At 49.0% G+C, this 15,480-nt stretch overlaps 6 protein-coding genes across 6 annotated transcripts; 3 read left to right on the top strand and 3 right to left on the bottom strand.

Annotated features, from left to right (window-relative positions):
* Positions 1-2,934: 2,934 nt before the first annotated feature.
* On the bottom strand, positions 2,935-3,547 carry DEU56DRAFT_919249 (uncharacterized protein; the record flags this gene model as incomplete). The annotated part of the gene is made up of 3 exons (XM_041358240.1): positions 2,935-3,327; positions 3,381-3,478; positions 3,526-3,547. 3 exons carry the CDS (start codon positions 3,545-3,547, stop codon positions 2,935-2,937), a joined length of 513 nt encoding a protein of 170 aa, XP_041201760.1.
* A 1,236-nt stretch (positions 3,548-4,783) lies between these two features.
* On the top strand, positions 4,784-5,820 carry DEU56DRAFT_748388 (uncharacterized protein; the record flags this gene model as incomplete). The annotated part of the gene is made up of 5 exons (XM_041349352.1): positions 4,784-4,906; positions 4,967-5,187; positions 5,237-5,369; positions 5,423-5,563; positions 5,617-5,820. Coding segments are annotated over 5 exons (822 nt in total), but the record flags the coding sequence as incomplete, so codon positions are not given.
* Positions 5,821-7,419: 1,599 nt separating this feature from the next.
* DEU56DRAFT_919251 (Choline/Carnitine o-acyltransferase-domain-containing protein) lies at positions 7,420-10,729 on the top strand (the record flags this gene model as incomplete). The annotated part of the gene is made up of 13 exons (XM_041358241.1): positions 7,420-7,560; positions 8,057-8,367; positions 8,436-8,453; positions 8,512-8,660; positions 8,719-9,041; positions 9,100-9,179; positions 9,234-9,305; positions 9,374-9,615; positions 9,665-9,768; positions 9,823-9,960; positions 10,017-10,243; positions 10,297-10,649; positions 10,701-10,729. 13 exons carry the CDS (start codon positions 7,420-7,422, stop codon positions 10,727-10,729), a joined length of 2,187 nt encoding a protein of 728 aa, XP_041201762.1.
* Positions 10,730-11,093: 364 nt separating this feature from the next.
* DEU56DRAFT_172201 (uncharacterized protein) lies at positions 11,094-12,109 on the bottom strand. Its single transcript, XM_041344897.1, has 3 exons — positions 11,559-12,109; positions 11,276-11,507; positions 11,094-11,224 (listed from the first exon to the last, which is right to left on the bottom strand). Exons 1-2 carry the CDS (start codon positions 11,922-11,924, stop codon positions 11,286-11,288), a joined length of 588 nt encoding a protein of 195 aa, XP_041201763.1. The 5' UTR covers positions 11,925-12,109; the 3' UTR covers positions 11,094-11,224; positions 11,276-11,285.
* Positions 12,110-12,189: 80 nt separating this feature from the next.
* DEU56DRAFT_919253 (uncharacterized protein) lies at positions 12,190-12,583 on the top strand (the record flags this gene model as incomplete). Its single annotated transcript, XM_041358242.1, has 2 exons — positions 12,190-12,354; positions 12,419-12,583. 2 exons carry the CDS (start codon positions 12,190-12,192, stop codon positions 12,581-12,583), a joined length of 330 nt encoding a protein of 109 aa, XP_041201764.1.
* A 206-nt stretch (positions 12,584-12,789) lies between these two features.
* Positions 12,790-15,174, bottom strand: DEU56DRAFT_172235 (uncharacterized protein). The gene is made up of 7 exons (XM_041344898.1): positions 15,118-15,174; positions 14,580-15,060; positions 14,174-14,533; positions 13,827-14,117; positions 13,458-13,775; positions 13,085-13,409; positions 12,790-13,032 (listed from the first exon to the last, which is right to left on the bottom strand). Coding segments are annotated over exons 2-7 (1,563 nt in total). The 5' UTR covers positions 14,847-15,060; positions 15,118-15,174; the 3' UTR covers positions 12,790-13,030.
* Positions 15,175-15,480: the final 306 nt, after the last annotated feature.

The following is a 15,480-nucleotide window of genomic DNA, read 5'->3' on the forward strand; positions in this document are numbered from 1 at the left end:
ACTTATTCAGCTGATTATCCGGAGAAGTCTGTTTCACATCTTACTTGATCACACCATACTAATCTCAATGATGTTAGGGTTCTACTCGCATGCATGAAATTCCTCGGGAGGTGCCCATGCCCACGGTGTCTTGTTAGCAAAGACAACATTTTCAAACTAGGGACAAAGTTCGATCGACGACAGCGAACCAGAAATTCTCGAGTCGACAATCATCCACGGCGTAGTCTCATTGAGCGAGTCCGTAAACTCATATTCGTTGACGGCTATAGTTTGGCCAGTTCTGTGATTGAGAAAATCATTGGTCCCACCTCCGTCGCACCTATTCGTGTATGTATGATATACAACGAGCTTACAAACTCTACTAATCACATTCTATTAGAATGCCTTTTCGGAGAAGCTCGCTAAGTTCAGTTTCGATTTCTACTCTATGCTCGTGCCCGACTTTATGCACGAGTTTGAGTTAGGAGTATGGAAGGCAACCCTTACTCACCTTCTGCGGATTTTGTATTCATATGGAGGTAATGCCGTGCAAGATCTTAATGAGCGGTAAGTCATTTTTTCTCATATATTTGTGTGTCCAACATAATATAGGTATCATCTTGTACCAACATTTGGACGAGACACCATCCGCAAGTTTAGTGATAATGTATCAGGTCTTACGAAGCTCGCAGCGCGTGATTTCGAAGACTTGCTTCAGGTAGGAATATAAGTAATACAGCTGTTGTCACGCTGATCAATGCTGGTAGTGTGCGATGCCAGTATTCGATGGCCTTCTACCAGCACCATTCAACGACCCGATCCTTGACCTTCTGTTTGAGCTGGCCACCTGGCATGCGTTTGGGAAGCTTCATATGCACACGGAGACAACACTCTACCATTTCGATAATTGCACAACACGACTAGGAAAGGCTCTCCGGCAATTCCGTGACAACACATGCAAAAAATTTGCTACTCATGACTTGCCACGTGAAACGGCTGCTCGTGCACGGCGTCGGCGTCTGAAATCGTCTAAAGGCAAGAACGCAAGGTCAGAAAGGATGAATATTGATGTTGAAGGTGATGGCCCCTCGAAGCAACACATTTTCAACCTATCGACTTATAAACTTCACGCTCTCGGAGACTACGTCAGGTCAATCTGGCTATATGGGACCACGGACAATTACTCTACGCAAGTGGTAAGTATTGAGATCCATGACTTACCATTCACCCATTAGTAATTGTGGTGTTAGGGCGAACTCGAGCATCGAAGAGTGAAGCAATTTTATGCGCGGACCAACAAGAACAAATTCGCACGTGGAATTGCAAGACTTCAGCGCCGTGAGCGCATTTTGCAGAAGATGAGAGAGGTGAACCGTAAAGGGAGGCTGCGAGAGAGGATCATGTGCAGCCCGAGACAGAGGATCTCCGTCCGTCTCTTCATTTTGTTGACCAGGACCCACTGCCGCATTGCTCACCAGGGATCCATTATCAAATGTCCTCGTCACAGAAACATTTCTGGGATGTTTCTTCCTGGCTCGGAAAGAACAAAAATGACCAGGCCACAAGGGTAGGTCTCTGGTGCCCGTATTATGTTAATTATATTTATTCACTGGATGCAATTAGAATTTTCTTCCGCGTCTCAAAGACCACCTTCTGGGTCGCTTGTTAGGGCTGGACTACGACGGCGACGAAACTTCATTTAATACAGCACAGCGAAACTCTGTTGTCATTATCAACAACCGGATTTATCGTCACAAAGTTCTTCGTGTTAACTATACTACGTATGACATGCGGCGTGCTCAGGACTCCCTTAATCCCCGCACACATGCAGATATCATGGTTCTTGCCCGCGACGATGAAGAGTCCCATCCATACTGGTATGCGCGAGTTATTGGAATCTTTCATGCCAATATCCGCTACACCAGACCAGGTGCACATCCCTCTATAAAGCGCTTTGACTTTTTGTGGGTCCGCTGGTTTGCCCGCGATGTCACTGCGCCCTCTGGTTGGGCCGCAAAACGACTGCCACGAGTTGGATTTTACGATGCGGAGGATGAATCAGCCTTTGGGTTCCTTGATCCTGACCTGGTTATTCGAGGTGTTCACATTATCCCAGCATTTCGGTACAAACTTACACAGCATTTACTTGGACCGTCCATTGCCCGTCAAGCAGCTGACAACGACAAGGATTGGGACTGGTACTGCGTCAACATGTCAGTTATTTCCCACTAACAACATAAATCAAATCTGATAAATTACCAGGTTCGTCGACCGAGACACATTCATGCGGTTCCTTGGGGGAGGTGTGGGGCACAAATCCACACGAAGAGAGACGTCATGCCTGATTGATGATCGTGATGAGTTGGATAGGATCCCCTTCCAAAGAGAGAAAGAGCGCCGGGGATCAGAATTTGATGAGGGTTCTGAAGAAGACGAGGATATGGATGAGGATGGAGACGATGGGAGTGGCAATGATAGTGAGGAGGAAACAGATGATAGCAAGGAGACAGACAGCATAGGCGACGAGGATGGGAATGAAGTTCCAGCTCCCTTTGAAGCGATGGTAGATGACACTGTTGCCGACGAGATGGACGAATACGGATACTCCGACCTCGATCAAGTCCTTGATGAGGATGGTGCAGATGAAGAAACTAATGGGATTGATGGCTTTGGTCCTGAAGATGGGGAGGATGTGATCAATGAGGTCGGGGAGGATAGCTTTGCCGACTTGTAATTGATGATGGTGCATGACAAGATAGCTCATAAAATCAGCTCTATTAAGGTAATTTACATGTGCAGGAGTGTATAATACAAGACCACTGAAGCACATAACTCGCGTGCCGACAAGGCCTAGGCTCGTGCTCTTCATGCGCAGTCAGACTCGAGCTCATCATCCATGCGAGTGTCGTGGGATAATGCCACGCCAGCACGCTGCAAAACGACAACGGCTCCCTTCTATATCATCAATGCTGCCATTCTGGTCAAAGCGTACCCAAACGGCATATCCAAGATTGTCGAGGGCGCGGGGACAGTGTTGATGACCCGGAGGACAGAGTTCGAGCATGTTTTGTTGAAGGTGGATGCCTTCATTGGATGCTGAATGCAGACGGCGGTGTCCTCCCTGTCGATGTCTTGATGATCTTTTTGAATATAAGCTTGAAGGCGGACCCACGCAAGGTTGGTGAGAGCTGCTGCGCGGTCAGGATGGCCGACCGGACGCTGGTCCAGAACCAGCTGAAAATGCTCTACAGCATCGTTCAGGTGAGAGTCCGTCCCGCTGGACATGTATCTGGCAAGTCGTGCGGGGCCCGCATCAGTCTCTCGAGCAATTTCACAGTCTACGAGGGACTACAGTGGGGGTTCCATCAGCAAAGCCAACGTCAGAGACCAGCGTCACTCACATCAACCAGTGCACCGTCCTGATTGTCGCAGGCATGTACAACAGCAGTCTTTAACGTGAGGGAAAGGTGGACACCACGAACAGGTGGGAAGGACAGCTCTGCGATGTGTTAGTAGATGTGCACGAGTAAGGAGTGAATCACTCACCAAAGGACATAGCAATGAGCATAATGAGCGTGACATATGTCTGACGACGCCTGCTGCTTCGCGTACAGCGAGGTGTTCGACGTGGCCGTCTGGTGGGATTTCAGAGTCGCCGCTTTGTTGTCTTGAAGTTTGAATGTAGCCTTGAAGGCGGGCCCACGCAAGGTTCGAAAGATGACCGAGTAGAATTAGCGGGAGAACCTGTGAGTAGGGCGAAAGTGGTACGCCAACGTTATGCGAGACTGAAATTGTACGGCGGGCGCACGACGCGCGCCTCCACATCGCTCCAATGGCTAGCGGGCACCCCAGATCTCGCTCAGATCTTTCTTGGTGAGGGCGCCGGATCTCGCTCAGATCCGCCCAGCAAAGGGTCTCAGCCAAAGTGGGAGTCGAGTATCAGCATTGGCCACAGCGCCGCTGTGCAAAAGCCGTTGCAAGACTTGATGTGAGAGTACCATCTGGCAGAGTGCGGGTATTTCGATGGTTCTGGTACTGTACTAGTACAACTTGTTACTCCCGGACCATTGACATCCGTGCCGGCTTCCAAGCCGCACTATATGTATTGCCTCCAGTCCGGAGCTGAACAAGTTGTACATTTGTACATAGATGTAAATGAAGTTGAATTTTGGCCGGTCATACGAAATCGTACAGTCACGTGACATATCAACATAAAATTGTGCGCACGACTGGCAAATGCCGGTCAACAAACAACACGTCAATAAGACATTTTTACCCCTTAATCCTACACCATCATGTCTTCGCGCCGTCATCCTGGCACATCGTCAAGCTCCTCTGATCCCCTTGATTCGCATTCAATATATGTACGTAGCACTACCGTTTCTTCCGTTGGATCCTCTCCAGAGCCTGTGAAACTTGCAAAACGCAAGAACAAACGGTCACGGTCACCAGAACCATCAAGGCCTAGCAAACGCAAGCACAAAAATTCCTCCAGTGACACCAGCACCGACAACCTTATCAATTCTATTTCATCAAGCTCCCGCAAGAACGTAACGAGGTAGTGTTATTTGATCTGTACCATACAAATTTTGACCATTGGAAGCAGGAAACGTGAGGATCCAAAACCAGACGACTCAGAACTATACTGAAATGCAGGGAGGAAGGCTTCGAGCCTTCTGGATACATTCGGAGTCCCATGTGCGGCCTTCAAGACTGGTCTTCTATTTGACCGAGGTGGTAAGCGTGACATCGAACAGTACGTGCTTCATTGATTTATCTATCTCACATGTATCTGACTTGCTAAAGACCTGAAGACCTCACGGATCGCCATTTGTTACTGTACAATGGCGTCATTGAGTATATTCCTGGTCTCGAGAACGAGCTTGACACCATATCGAGCAAAAAACTTAATGTGATCATTCAAATGGTAAGTATATGCGCATATATGCGCCTGTTTTCAGCTAGATAATTTATCTTTGCATGGTAGGTAACGAGGGGCATGAGTGAAGGCAGATCTGCAGATCTGAGCTCCATCAAGCACAAGGGCCTGCAATACATTGGCCTGAATATGTATAGTAAGGCCGATGCTCTTGACCCGCCAATTCCAGAAGTCGAGGACAAGTCAATGCGCGGGCTCAATCACCCGCAGTTGGCCCGTTTGCTTTGCCCTCGGAAGAAATTGGTTTGGTTTGACGAGGACCCTGATTCGTATGCATTTCTTACTTTTGATTCTTTGAGCTGATGTCACTATGTACAGAGCTATGGCTGCCTTGCAAGCTGGCGAAATCACCATGACGGCACACAACTGGCCAACATTCTTTTATGAACATGGTGTTTACGATGCCGCTGAGAAGACACATGGCCTGTTTCGAAACCACATCGTTCTGAGGGTATGTCCTCATCTTCCATACTGTCTTCAATTTATAGTGTGGTTACCATATAGTTTTATAAACACCTTTTTATTGGACCGTCCTCTGTCACAAATGACTCGTCGAATGTTCGCAACTCTGCGAAGCCATCCAAAAATCGCGCATGGGGACTGACGGCCGTTAACAAATACATCATCGCATATGTTCACATTATTGTAAGTTTACCTCTTTTGCTATTTGTATCGATACCCCCCTCATGAACCCATAGACATACTTTACGATCAGTAGCGCTCAGCACTGGACACGGTGTATTGGCGACATGGACTTGGATGAGCTCCTCTGGGCCATCATTGAAATGCTAGACGACGACGATGATCCATGGGTCAAAGACACCCTCGCATGGTGGAACAGGTATGTTTTGCTGCATGGTCAGTTCAGTGCTAATCATTTGCAGGCACCTCAAACCAACTAAGGACAACTCGCACTCGGTCAAGCTGATGCGAAAGGAAAGTGAGGACGACATCGCACAAATTCGTGCTCAGAGAGCTGCACGCCGTTCTGCATTAGCTAAATCAAATGGTACGTGATGAATAAATATACAATACTGCTACTGATGTCCAATTCTCAGCACCGCCACGTCCAGGCCACCCTAACGAGCTTCAAGAGCCCTCAACAAGTAGCAAGCGCACCCGCCCTGCAGAGCACCACAACGAAGAGGATATCCCGCATCCGCCCAAACGAATTCGACAAGCAAACGAGGACCTCGACTCACCACATCCTCAAAAGGGCAACACTCGGCGCCATGCTTCAGCTTACGACGACGACGAAGAGGTTGCAGCGACACCACCGAAACAAACCCACCCTCGACTGGATGGGCAACAGCGGCCACTGCCTAACCGGTCCATGCCCCAGCACCGTCGTGGTGTAATCTTTTCGGACGACGACGAAGACAAACTGGTACCAGCTCGAAAACCAACTTACCGCTCAGAATTCGATGCTCAGGAACGGCTCCAGTCTAACCCCCACATCCCATTGCCACCAAAGTTCAAGCCTCGGTACTCCACTGAGGTTGCTGGCCACAATACACGGGCAGGCCATAGCCCTGCAGATTCTGATAGAGAGGATCAACGACCTCGGCCAAGCGAGCAATACCGTCCTGCGAGTTCCTCTATCCACCACGATGACGAGGACCAGCCTCCACGTATCAAGCCGAAACCCAAGCCGAAACCTCGTCATACTGCTCACAATGAGCGTGAGGATTCATTAGGTGAGCTCATGACTGAGCAGCAGTCGGGTACTATGATTGGGGTATGTCACTAGGTCTATTTTTTTCAGTCTGTTAATGTCATGATTAGGAGTCCCGGCCAGCAACCGCACCAGCACCTCCACGCACCTCATCCCCACTGTCAGATCTGACTGACAACGACAACAACTCCACTCCACCACCCCTCGCTCAGCCCTCAAAGCAAAAAAGGAAGAAAACTACTACAGCTCCGGACGCCCCACAAAGAACTTCCAGTCGACGCAAGAATGGTTACTAGGACCATAAACTTTCTTGCTGTTTCATTCTCTATTCCTCGTTTTCGCTGCTTGTTGACCGCTGCCATCGATCACGCTCTGGACTTTACTGTGACTCCGACTTCGCACAAATGATGTATTTTAGTACTGTACAATAATGCATTGCCTCTCAAGGCCTTTCAAAGCACACTTAACACGCGTGATCTCGTAAGGCCTAGTATACCCTTGCAAGCTTCCACAGCCTTAGCACCCTCGCAAGGTCAACCTACCTCGTACATCCTCGAAAAGCTATTCTAGATGCACTCTAAGAAGGCCATCCAAGACGGGGCTATTTCCTCGCAAGGTATCGCAGGCCTTCCAATATTCAAAAGGTCGTGTATGGTCTTGTTAGGCCTTCCAAGGCCTCGTCAGGTTTGGGCACTTTTGCTGATGCGCTTAAAATACGCCACAATATCTTCCGCATGTATCTCCCTCCTGGCTGGACGATCGGTTCCCAAGGCGGTTATTTTGCCTTTGTAAAGCGCCCTTTTATTGGGATCCCTGCAATCACGTTATGCCAGGGCTCGCGGAAGAACTTGGCGTCCTGACCCTTCCCATGCAGTTCTTCTGTGATGATAGCGTCGGGTCTGACCTTGAGTCACTTGGTCAATCGAAGACGGACTGGGAGCGCTGGATTAGGTTTTCGGTGGCGAATGTGAGTGATGACATGGTAAAACAAGTGGCGACTGTGTGAGTGCGAACTTGGTTTGAAAGCAGAGTAGTCCCAATTAGCTTATAGTTACGGATGGGCCACTTGTCGCCGCAGCAATGGATAGATTAGAGGTAATTTTGCCGCAGCATATTCGGCCAGAACGGTTCAGAACGATCCGTACCCAGTCAGTGTTGTTGAAAACCCGGTACCTTGTATTATCCTGGTAGTCGCTCAAGCGCTGAGGTACCCGGATATGTATGAGATGGAGTTTGAGCGCACACGTGAGACTGAAGTTGAATCTCAGTGAATGGCCGCTGTAGATTGATTCGAGTCTTGTACAGAGAGCCGAAATTCTGATCAGTGGTAACATTCATGTCAGAGCTGCGCTGATGGAGAGATACAACCATGCATGGGGTCTTCCCTAGCTCCGCACTTTCAAATCAAAGCCTCATTTGTCATGCTCACTCCAGAAACTGCGAGAAGCCCTCAAAAGACTTAGCACCCGGTGTATACGGCGTACTCTCCCCTTTCCTTCTCTCTCTCTGCCACCGTCATTATGATGGCAAGTCAAACAACAACCTTCCCCCCAATTACTCCGCCCCCTGGATGCACATTTGCGAACCAGCATACCCTGTCGAAGCTACCAGTTCCATCTCTCGATGACACTTGCAAGCGCTACTTAACCGCTCTTCGAGGTCTCCAGGATGATAAGGAACACGCTACCACTCAGCATGCTGTTCGAACTTTCTTAGATGGCGAAGGTCCCGCTCTGCAGGAGAGATTGAATGAGTGGGCTCAAGAGAAGGCGAGGTGAGTTTCGTCCATCGTTGATCGTATTGCTTTTTCATCATGGCTTTCTGCATCTTCCCCTTTCGCAGCTGCATCCAGGACTTTTGGTGAGTTTCTCTTATTTCGCCCGAAGGCACTTCTTCTCATCATGGGTATATCATACAGGTATGAAAGTTATCTCTCGCACAGTGATCCTGTAGTGCTCGCTCTCAACCCATTCTTTGTCCTCGAGTACGTTTCATGTGATTTCATTTGCCTTTCACAGCCCTCTCTAACACCACCGCCGGCAGGAATGATCCTACCCCACGGCGGAGGTATGTCTCGCACAATTACCTCCGAATCTAAGATTTTGAACTTCATCCGTCCGGCTAGCGCAGCTGCAAAATGCTTGTGAGAAGGTTGCTCGCATGGCTATTGGCGTTCTCACTACTGAGAATCGAAAGACTCGGTCTTCCCTTCGACATGAACTCGCCCAGGACAAGACCAATGCAGCTTGCTTGCGCCTGGTTGATGATGCCTTGTTGGTGGTCTGCCTGGATGATGCAGCCCCAGGCCGCGATGGCGTCGGCGTGCGCGCTCGCGACAGCGAAAAGGGAGAAGACCTTGCTGCTCTATGCAGCAATTTCCTTTGCGGAACTTATGACCTGCAGGAGGGCGTGCAGGTTGGCACGTGCACCAACCGGTGGTATGACAAAGTGAGTCACTCTTCACGAAGATTGTCGATAATCGGTCTTATTCGTTATTCGATCCAAGCTACAAATCATTGTGTGTGCGGATGGTGCCGCCGGTATCAATTTTGAACACACCGGCGTTGACGGCCACACGGTTCTGAGGTACGTCCCCGTCGCCCTCAAACTCGTTTTCCTATATGCTCATATTACCATCAGGTTTGCCGCAGATGTCTTCACTGAAGGCCTAATGCTGCTTGCACGCTCAATTAATCCCTCTGCACCCACACTGTTCCATGCACCCCTTTCACCACACGCCAAATCATACAGGCCTCCCAAGTCGATACCCAGCGGCACAGACACCAAATCATTGATATCCTCTCATATGATACCTCGCCTGCTAAACTCATGTGGACCCTGACTCCCTCAATTCGAGTCGGCATTTGGTATGCTGAGACGCGGTTGAGTGACCTTATATGTCAGAATGATTGTCAGGCGTTCGAGTTCAAGGGCTATGGAAAGAATTTCATCACGAGCCATGGTTTCAGCCCTGATGCCTTCGTGCAGATGGCTTTTCAGGCGGCATACTTGGGACTTTATGGTCAGGATGTGCTTTTCAGATTCTGAAAACTACGCTGACGATACGACAGGGAGAACGGAATGCACTTATGAACCTGCGATGACGAAGGCCTTCCTTCATAGGAGGACTGAAGCGATCCGGACAGTGCAACCGGAGAGCGTCGAATTCACCAATGTAAGCGCCCGTATGATCATCCGGTCCTTCTTTCTGACTGGTTTGTCTATGTAGGCATTTTTCTCAGAGTGTTTACCTGACGAGAAGATCCGCAAATTGTGCAAGGCCTGCGAGCGACGCGTAAAGCTTACGAAGGAGTGTAGCGAGGGATTGGCCAAGACCGGTCGGTTCTCCTGTTTTAACTTGATTTCAGTACTTATGCGTCTTGTAGACACTTGTATGCATTATACTGCTTGCATCAGCGCCAGGTAACAGGAAACCTCGATCCATCTCCTGACGATCCAATCCTGAACGGCGGTACTCAGAAGAATGCCCTCCCGTCAATCTTCGCTGACCCGGGCTGGAATCTACTCAGTACCTCTATCTTGTACACCTCAAACTGCGGAAACCCCGCGTTGCGCCTTTTCGGATTCGGGCCTGTTGTGGCTGACCGGTATGGCATTGGGTATATCATCAAAGAGAACGGGATAAGCGTGTATGCCACAATTTTCATTGTCGTACAATTGATGCTGACGAATGCGCTCACAGCATTGCTTCATCAAAGCATCTACAGACGCGTAGATTCCTGGATACGCTCCAAGGATATCTGTTAGAGGTTCAGAAGATCTTAATCCAGCTCCATCGCTCCGCAAATGAACGCCCTGCCCCATTTGTTGATCACGCTGGCATCCTCCACGACTCCAAGACTGGTCGGCCGATTATTAACGGCCACGGTTACGGATCAGAAGAATCGGGGAGCGACTACAAGGAGTCATTTGGTTATGCGCAGCTTTTCGTAAGCTTACTGATACTTGTATTCTTAGCCGGGTATTCGTTCTTTGATAGTGGTGATATCGATCTGCTCGGACGCCGCAAGAGAAGTCCTCCATATGCGAATATTGGTATGTTTGAATGTCCTCCTTCTATGGTTTGTCAGCGCTGATCCCATGCAGGAAAAGTCCTCCCTCTGTCCGATTATTGATGGAACGTGACAAATGCTGTATCGGAGTGATTTCAGTACCTTTTGTGTATCGCTTTATGGCTCGCGACTGTCGGAACCTTCGCTTTGGCCTCTTCCTTTCTCTTCTTATGCTTCTCCCTTATCTTCCTTTGGTATGCTTCCATCGTCATCTCTTCCCTCGGGCTCCTCTCCTTTGACACGGGCTCTGGATCGTTATCGGATTCAGATGATGGGGATGCGATATACACCTTGAAGTCAGATTCTTCAATATCTTCCTAGGTTAGTTGTCATCTAGCAATGTGATTGCACTCCGGATCATCATCGTCCCACATGAGTTTGACTTTTGAAAGGCGGAGGGCTTTAGAGCATGAAATTGCATTGTGTAATAAATGATGCTATCGTATCCCTCGTTCAACTCATCCCTTCAAATTGCGCCACTGGGGATGAACCTCTGATAACCATTCTCCCAGAGACTTTCCGCCCCCGCCTAGACATATTGAAGCCTCGCCATGAGCACTTGAAGTAGGGAAGTCAGCTGGCAGAATTAAAGGTGGTTCGGATATGAACCAGGGGTGAGTCAATGCTTTGGAAGGGCGGAGACGCTGAGACGGTTCATATACAAGGAATCGGTGATCAGATCAACAGGAGTTGGTAACATCGTCTCTGGGGGCATGTGAGTTTTCGTGTCGACCTCGTGCTGCTGTGCGGATGAAGGAAGATTGGGTAGGATAGAGGGGAGATCAACAGGCTGCGCATCTATAAAGGACAACTTGTTTGCGTCCGGTAAGCTCAAAAAGGACTTGTCGAAGTCAGAGAGGAAGATCGTAGTAACAAATCCAATGACACTCACTGGCCAAGTTGTCTCATTTGGCGAACCTCGTGTCTTGAAAATACTCCATGCCAAACCGATCTCTCCACGTGTGGAATCAAATAGCGAATCTCTGGCCCACCTATTGGAAGGGTCTCCGACGCGAAGTCCCTTTGGTATAACGAATGGCTCGGCTGGCTTCGCCGGGCTTTCGTCACCTGAGTCAGACTGCTCATCGCCCCCAAAGTCGAAGCCTTCGTCGTCAAGCGGGTTAAAGAGACGAACGGAAGTGAAGAATTCTGCGAAAGTTGCTCCAAGGCTCCAAGAATCAATCGCGAATGCATCATAATTCCTAGGCCCAAACAGCAGCTCAGGCGCGCGGTATGGTCTGCGCACCCATGACACCATGTCGATAGTACAGAATCTTGACGTCTACTCAAGACCTCAAGCAGGCTGTATTGTACCAGCCATACATTACGTCGACTTCTCCTCGCTCGCACCCAAGCCCGCTCAAACTTTCAGTGCATTTCTTCCACCACCTCTTTGTAATAGCACCGTGGGTCCGTGGCACAGCCCCTCCGTACTCGGCTTTGATAACTTCGACAAAGTTTGCGCTGCAGAGGTGGAACACGCGGACTCCTTCCATCAGCAGCATATAACAGAGCTATTCCTCATGCAATACAGCTCCAACGCACGGCTCGCACCTTCTAACTTCCGTGGAATCGTGCTCCTCACTACAGCAGAGAGCCAGGCCAGCATACACGCGTTACTGCATACACTACATGTGTTCAAGGATGTCACATCTATTCCTCCGCTGCGAAGGGAGGCGCGGAAGGATGTATGTTTTATCTAGGATTGCTGGTACCTTGTGAGCTGATGCGGCTTCAGCAGATTCTCGCCAGGCAGGAGTAGCTGAGACATCGCTGAGGAAGAAGCATGTGCTCATACTTGGCGCTGGGATGGTTGCATTGACGTATTCTCTCAGTACTTCACAATACGCTGCTGCCTTCGGCATTCGTGGTACACCCTCCATCAGGAAAACGTTGGTGTGCTTTAATCATTCTTAAAATGCCTTTTTTTGCCTTTTCTTGCCTTTTATGCGGAAATGTGAAAACAATTTGGTTGCTCAAAATAAGGAACTTTAAGAAGGTCCATCTCCTTAGAATCAGGAGTCTCATGATTTTAGGTGAGAAAAGGACATAAACAAGGCGGTCAAAGAGTATTAAGGCGCAGTAATGATCAGTCCAGGAGCTGAAACTAAGGCAAAGTAAAGTAGGTGCAGGAGCCGAAACTAAGGCAAAGCAAAGTCCAAGCGAGGGGTATGCAGTAGTGGCTGTATGAAATAACGAATACTAGAAGCGTGTCGAGGGGAAATTGACGGGTATACGTGATGGGCTGAGCAGCCGGTGTCAATATTGAACGAGCTGAATTTGTACCGGCAGGGATGATGAGTCCTGTTGAATAAATATCAGCGGTTGAAAAAAATGACGGGGTAAATGAACATTACAGACGTGTCCTATCAAAAGCATCAGTGATTGAAAAAGAGAGGAGGGTAAAAAAAACATTACAAATGCGAAGGCGGGCACGTTTGTTGGCTGGTGCCGTGGAGCCGCTGGTACCAGAACCATCTCGACCTTTGCGACGTGTGGATTTCATGAACACTTCTCCACGTGTAAGTATCTCCTGGATGCGTGAATGAGGGAGTGCCTTGACGCTGTCCATGTACGCGAGGGTGTCTGTCTCCCAATTTCCACAGGAGAATGCTGTCCCGGTTGTACTCATCTTGTTGGTCGCTTCGTTAAGGGTTAGCATGATCTTGTAAGTTTTCTTGTCGTCAGATGTAACGTTCTCGATTACGAGCCCATCTCGGACCAAGGTAAGAGCACGTTCAGCCTACAGAAACAAATCAATATGTTTCCTCGAAGAAAACAAGGGACTTACTGCTGCGGCTGTCAGTGCGAGTGCGGTCTGATATCCAGGTTCCCCAAACTCAACTAGTGCATCCACTCTTACTTTCCCAGCAATCGCGGCGAGGTGCGCAGCAAAAATGCGCAAGATAAACTCTGACAGAAATGCCCCTGGTTGCTCTTCATTATCGGGATCTTCATAGATGAAACGGAGGTCCTCAAGTTGATACTCGGCGTATTCCTTGCGTGCCGCCTGGGTGTTGTACTCAGGCATTGATGTCAAAAATGTCATTAAGACGGTGACAGCAGCCGAGCCAAATCCAGCTCGCCACTCGTGGATCTTTTGACTCGCCTGTAGACTTGTGAGTTAGCTGATATATCTACAATATACGGGAATGCACACCACATAAAATGCGCGACCATCGATATCAAAATCAGCAGGTCCCTGTTCGCGTGATCGCACTGCGTTATATATGTCTTCGAGGACATTCCCAAGTTCCACCTCAGTGATGGTCCATGGGTGGTCGCTATTACCTACCCAGTACATCAAACAAGGAACAAATTTGGCCCGCCAGTGCTCGTATATTCCACTGGGTAGGTCCGCATTGTTGGGCTTTCCTTTCTTGATTTTTCCGCGACTGTTTTCTGACCTTGCATTCATGACCGTTTTCTTGTCCGATATATCCACTGACATCTGTTATCTTCTTTCAGGTACTTGTGATCATGATTCAATAACACGAATCAACTCACCAAACTGGTAACCCGACTCTCGGCCTTGACTCGGATCGTCTCAGCCTCCATGTGAGCATTTTCGCCATCATCCACCATCATATCATCTTCACCCACAGTGATCCCTCCAACGTCCTTGCGCTGCTGATACAGGTCCTCATCTTTGACGGCCTGTGTGTCCTCGTCTCTGGGGGCCTGTGGATCCTCGTCTTCGGGGGCCTGTGAGTCCTCGTCTTCGGCGGCCTGTGGGTCATCAAGAATCTCAACCTCATCTTCCGTGTCAGCAAGGAATGCAATATCCTCCGGTTCTTCTATCACAGAGGTTGCCCGCTTTTTGCCTCTCGCAGCGTCTTTTCGTTTCTCAATCAGCTGCACAATGCCCTGACTTATGTGAGTATGTATTCAAAACTTCGAAGTTCCTACTTACCTTTGCACCCCGCTTTCTTGGCTGCTCATCAAACTCTTCAGGTGGATCGTCGTAGTCCACATCTGCGATGTGTGATGTCTTGGAGGGTCGGGCACTAGGTGGTGCAGATGGCTTCAACTGAGGTCGGGACGCAATTTTGTCCACCCAGTCTGCGATGGGACCTTCAAGTTCGGAGTCCGGATCACTCAGTCGCTTGTGCTTGGTGCTGGTTTGGATTGCACATATCCAATCAAAATAGTAAAGGGTGAGTTCTGAAAGAATCAACATTGTAGTCCAAAAGGAACTTACGACGGTGTGATTTTCCCATCGCCAACTTTCGTGCTTCCAACACGTGTGTTACTCATGTCACTGACAGAAACTGTGACTCCGCCATTAGTGATCTTGCGGTTGGCAGCAACACTTTCCCTAAAGGTAAGCTTCAGGCCTGCGTGTTTCCTTTTGACTGGTTGAACATCTTCTGCAGCTGAATTTGGTTGCGCCGCTATACAAGCATCAACCAATAGGTGCGTTATCAATCAAGCGCTGAATCATGACTCACATGTGACAACAGGCTCAACAGAAGCCGCATTCACTGGATTTGGCTGCTTGTTCTTCGTGACCATGCGTGCCCGTGGTCGAACAAGCTTTGGAGGGCCAGCCGCTTGAACAGTTTGTTCAATGGCCATAGCATCCTCAGCTGTTGCAATATTTGTACGTGATTTTTCTACCTTTGCAGTGCGAGCGTCCTTCTCATTCTGCTTTTGTTTTTTTTCAATAGCAACTTCCTCTTTGGACCGCCGTACTCTGTTTGCATCCCGGACAATTTGTCCAGGATGCTTGTCAGCATTGCCCGCACGAGTTTGCGGACGAGACATAAGGGAACGAGGGACAGGGAAAAAAATGAGCGACAGGGAAAAAACGA

Source organism: Suillus clintonianus (genome assembly GCF_016758775.1).
Source record: "Suillus clintonianus strain FC179 chromosome Unknown DEU56scaffold_160, whole genome shotgun sequence".
Taxonomy (NCBI): Eukaryota; Fungi; Basidiomycota; class Agaricomycetes; order Boletales; family Suillaceae; genus Suillus; species Suillus clintonianus.

What these genes read in the sequence shown, in the direction of transcription:
- DEU56DRAFT_172201 (XM_041344897.1), bottom strand. Translation starts at nt 11,924, where the DNA reads ATGGTGTCATGGGTGCGCAGACCATACCGCGCGCCTGAGCTGCTGTTT. An exon ending in CAAATGAGACAACTTGGCCA is followed by an intron (nt 11,508 to 11,558) that starts GTGAGTGTCATT and finishes GACTTCGACAAG; the next exon opens with TCCTTTTTGAGCTTACCGGA.
- DEU56DRAFT_172235 (XM_041344898.1), bottom strand. Translation starts at nt 14,846, where the DNA reads ATGTTGATTCTTTCAGAACTCACCCTTTACTATTTTGATTGGATATGT. An exon ending in CAAGAAAGCGGGGTGCAAAG is followed by an intron (nt 14,534 to 14,579) that starts GTAAGTAGGAAC and finishes CACATAAGTCAG; the next exon opens with GGCATTGTGCAGCTGATTGA. An exon ending in TCGCACTGACAGCCGCAGCA is followed by an intron (nt 13,410 to 13,457) that starts GTAAGTCCCTTG and finishes TTGTTTCTGTAG; the next exon opens with GCTGAACGTGCTCTTACCTT.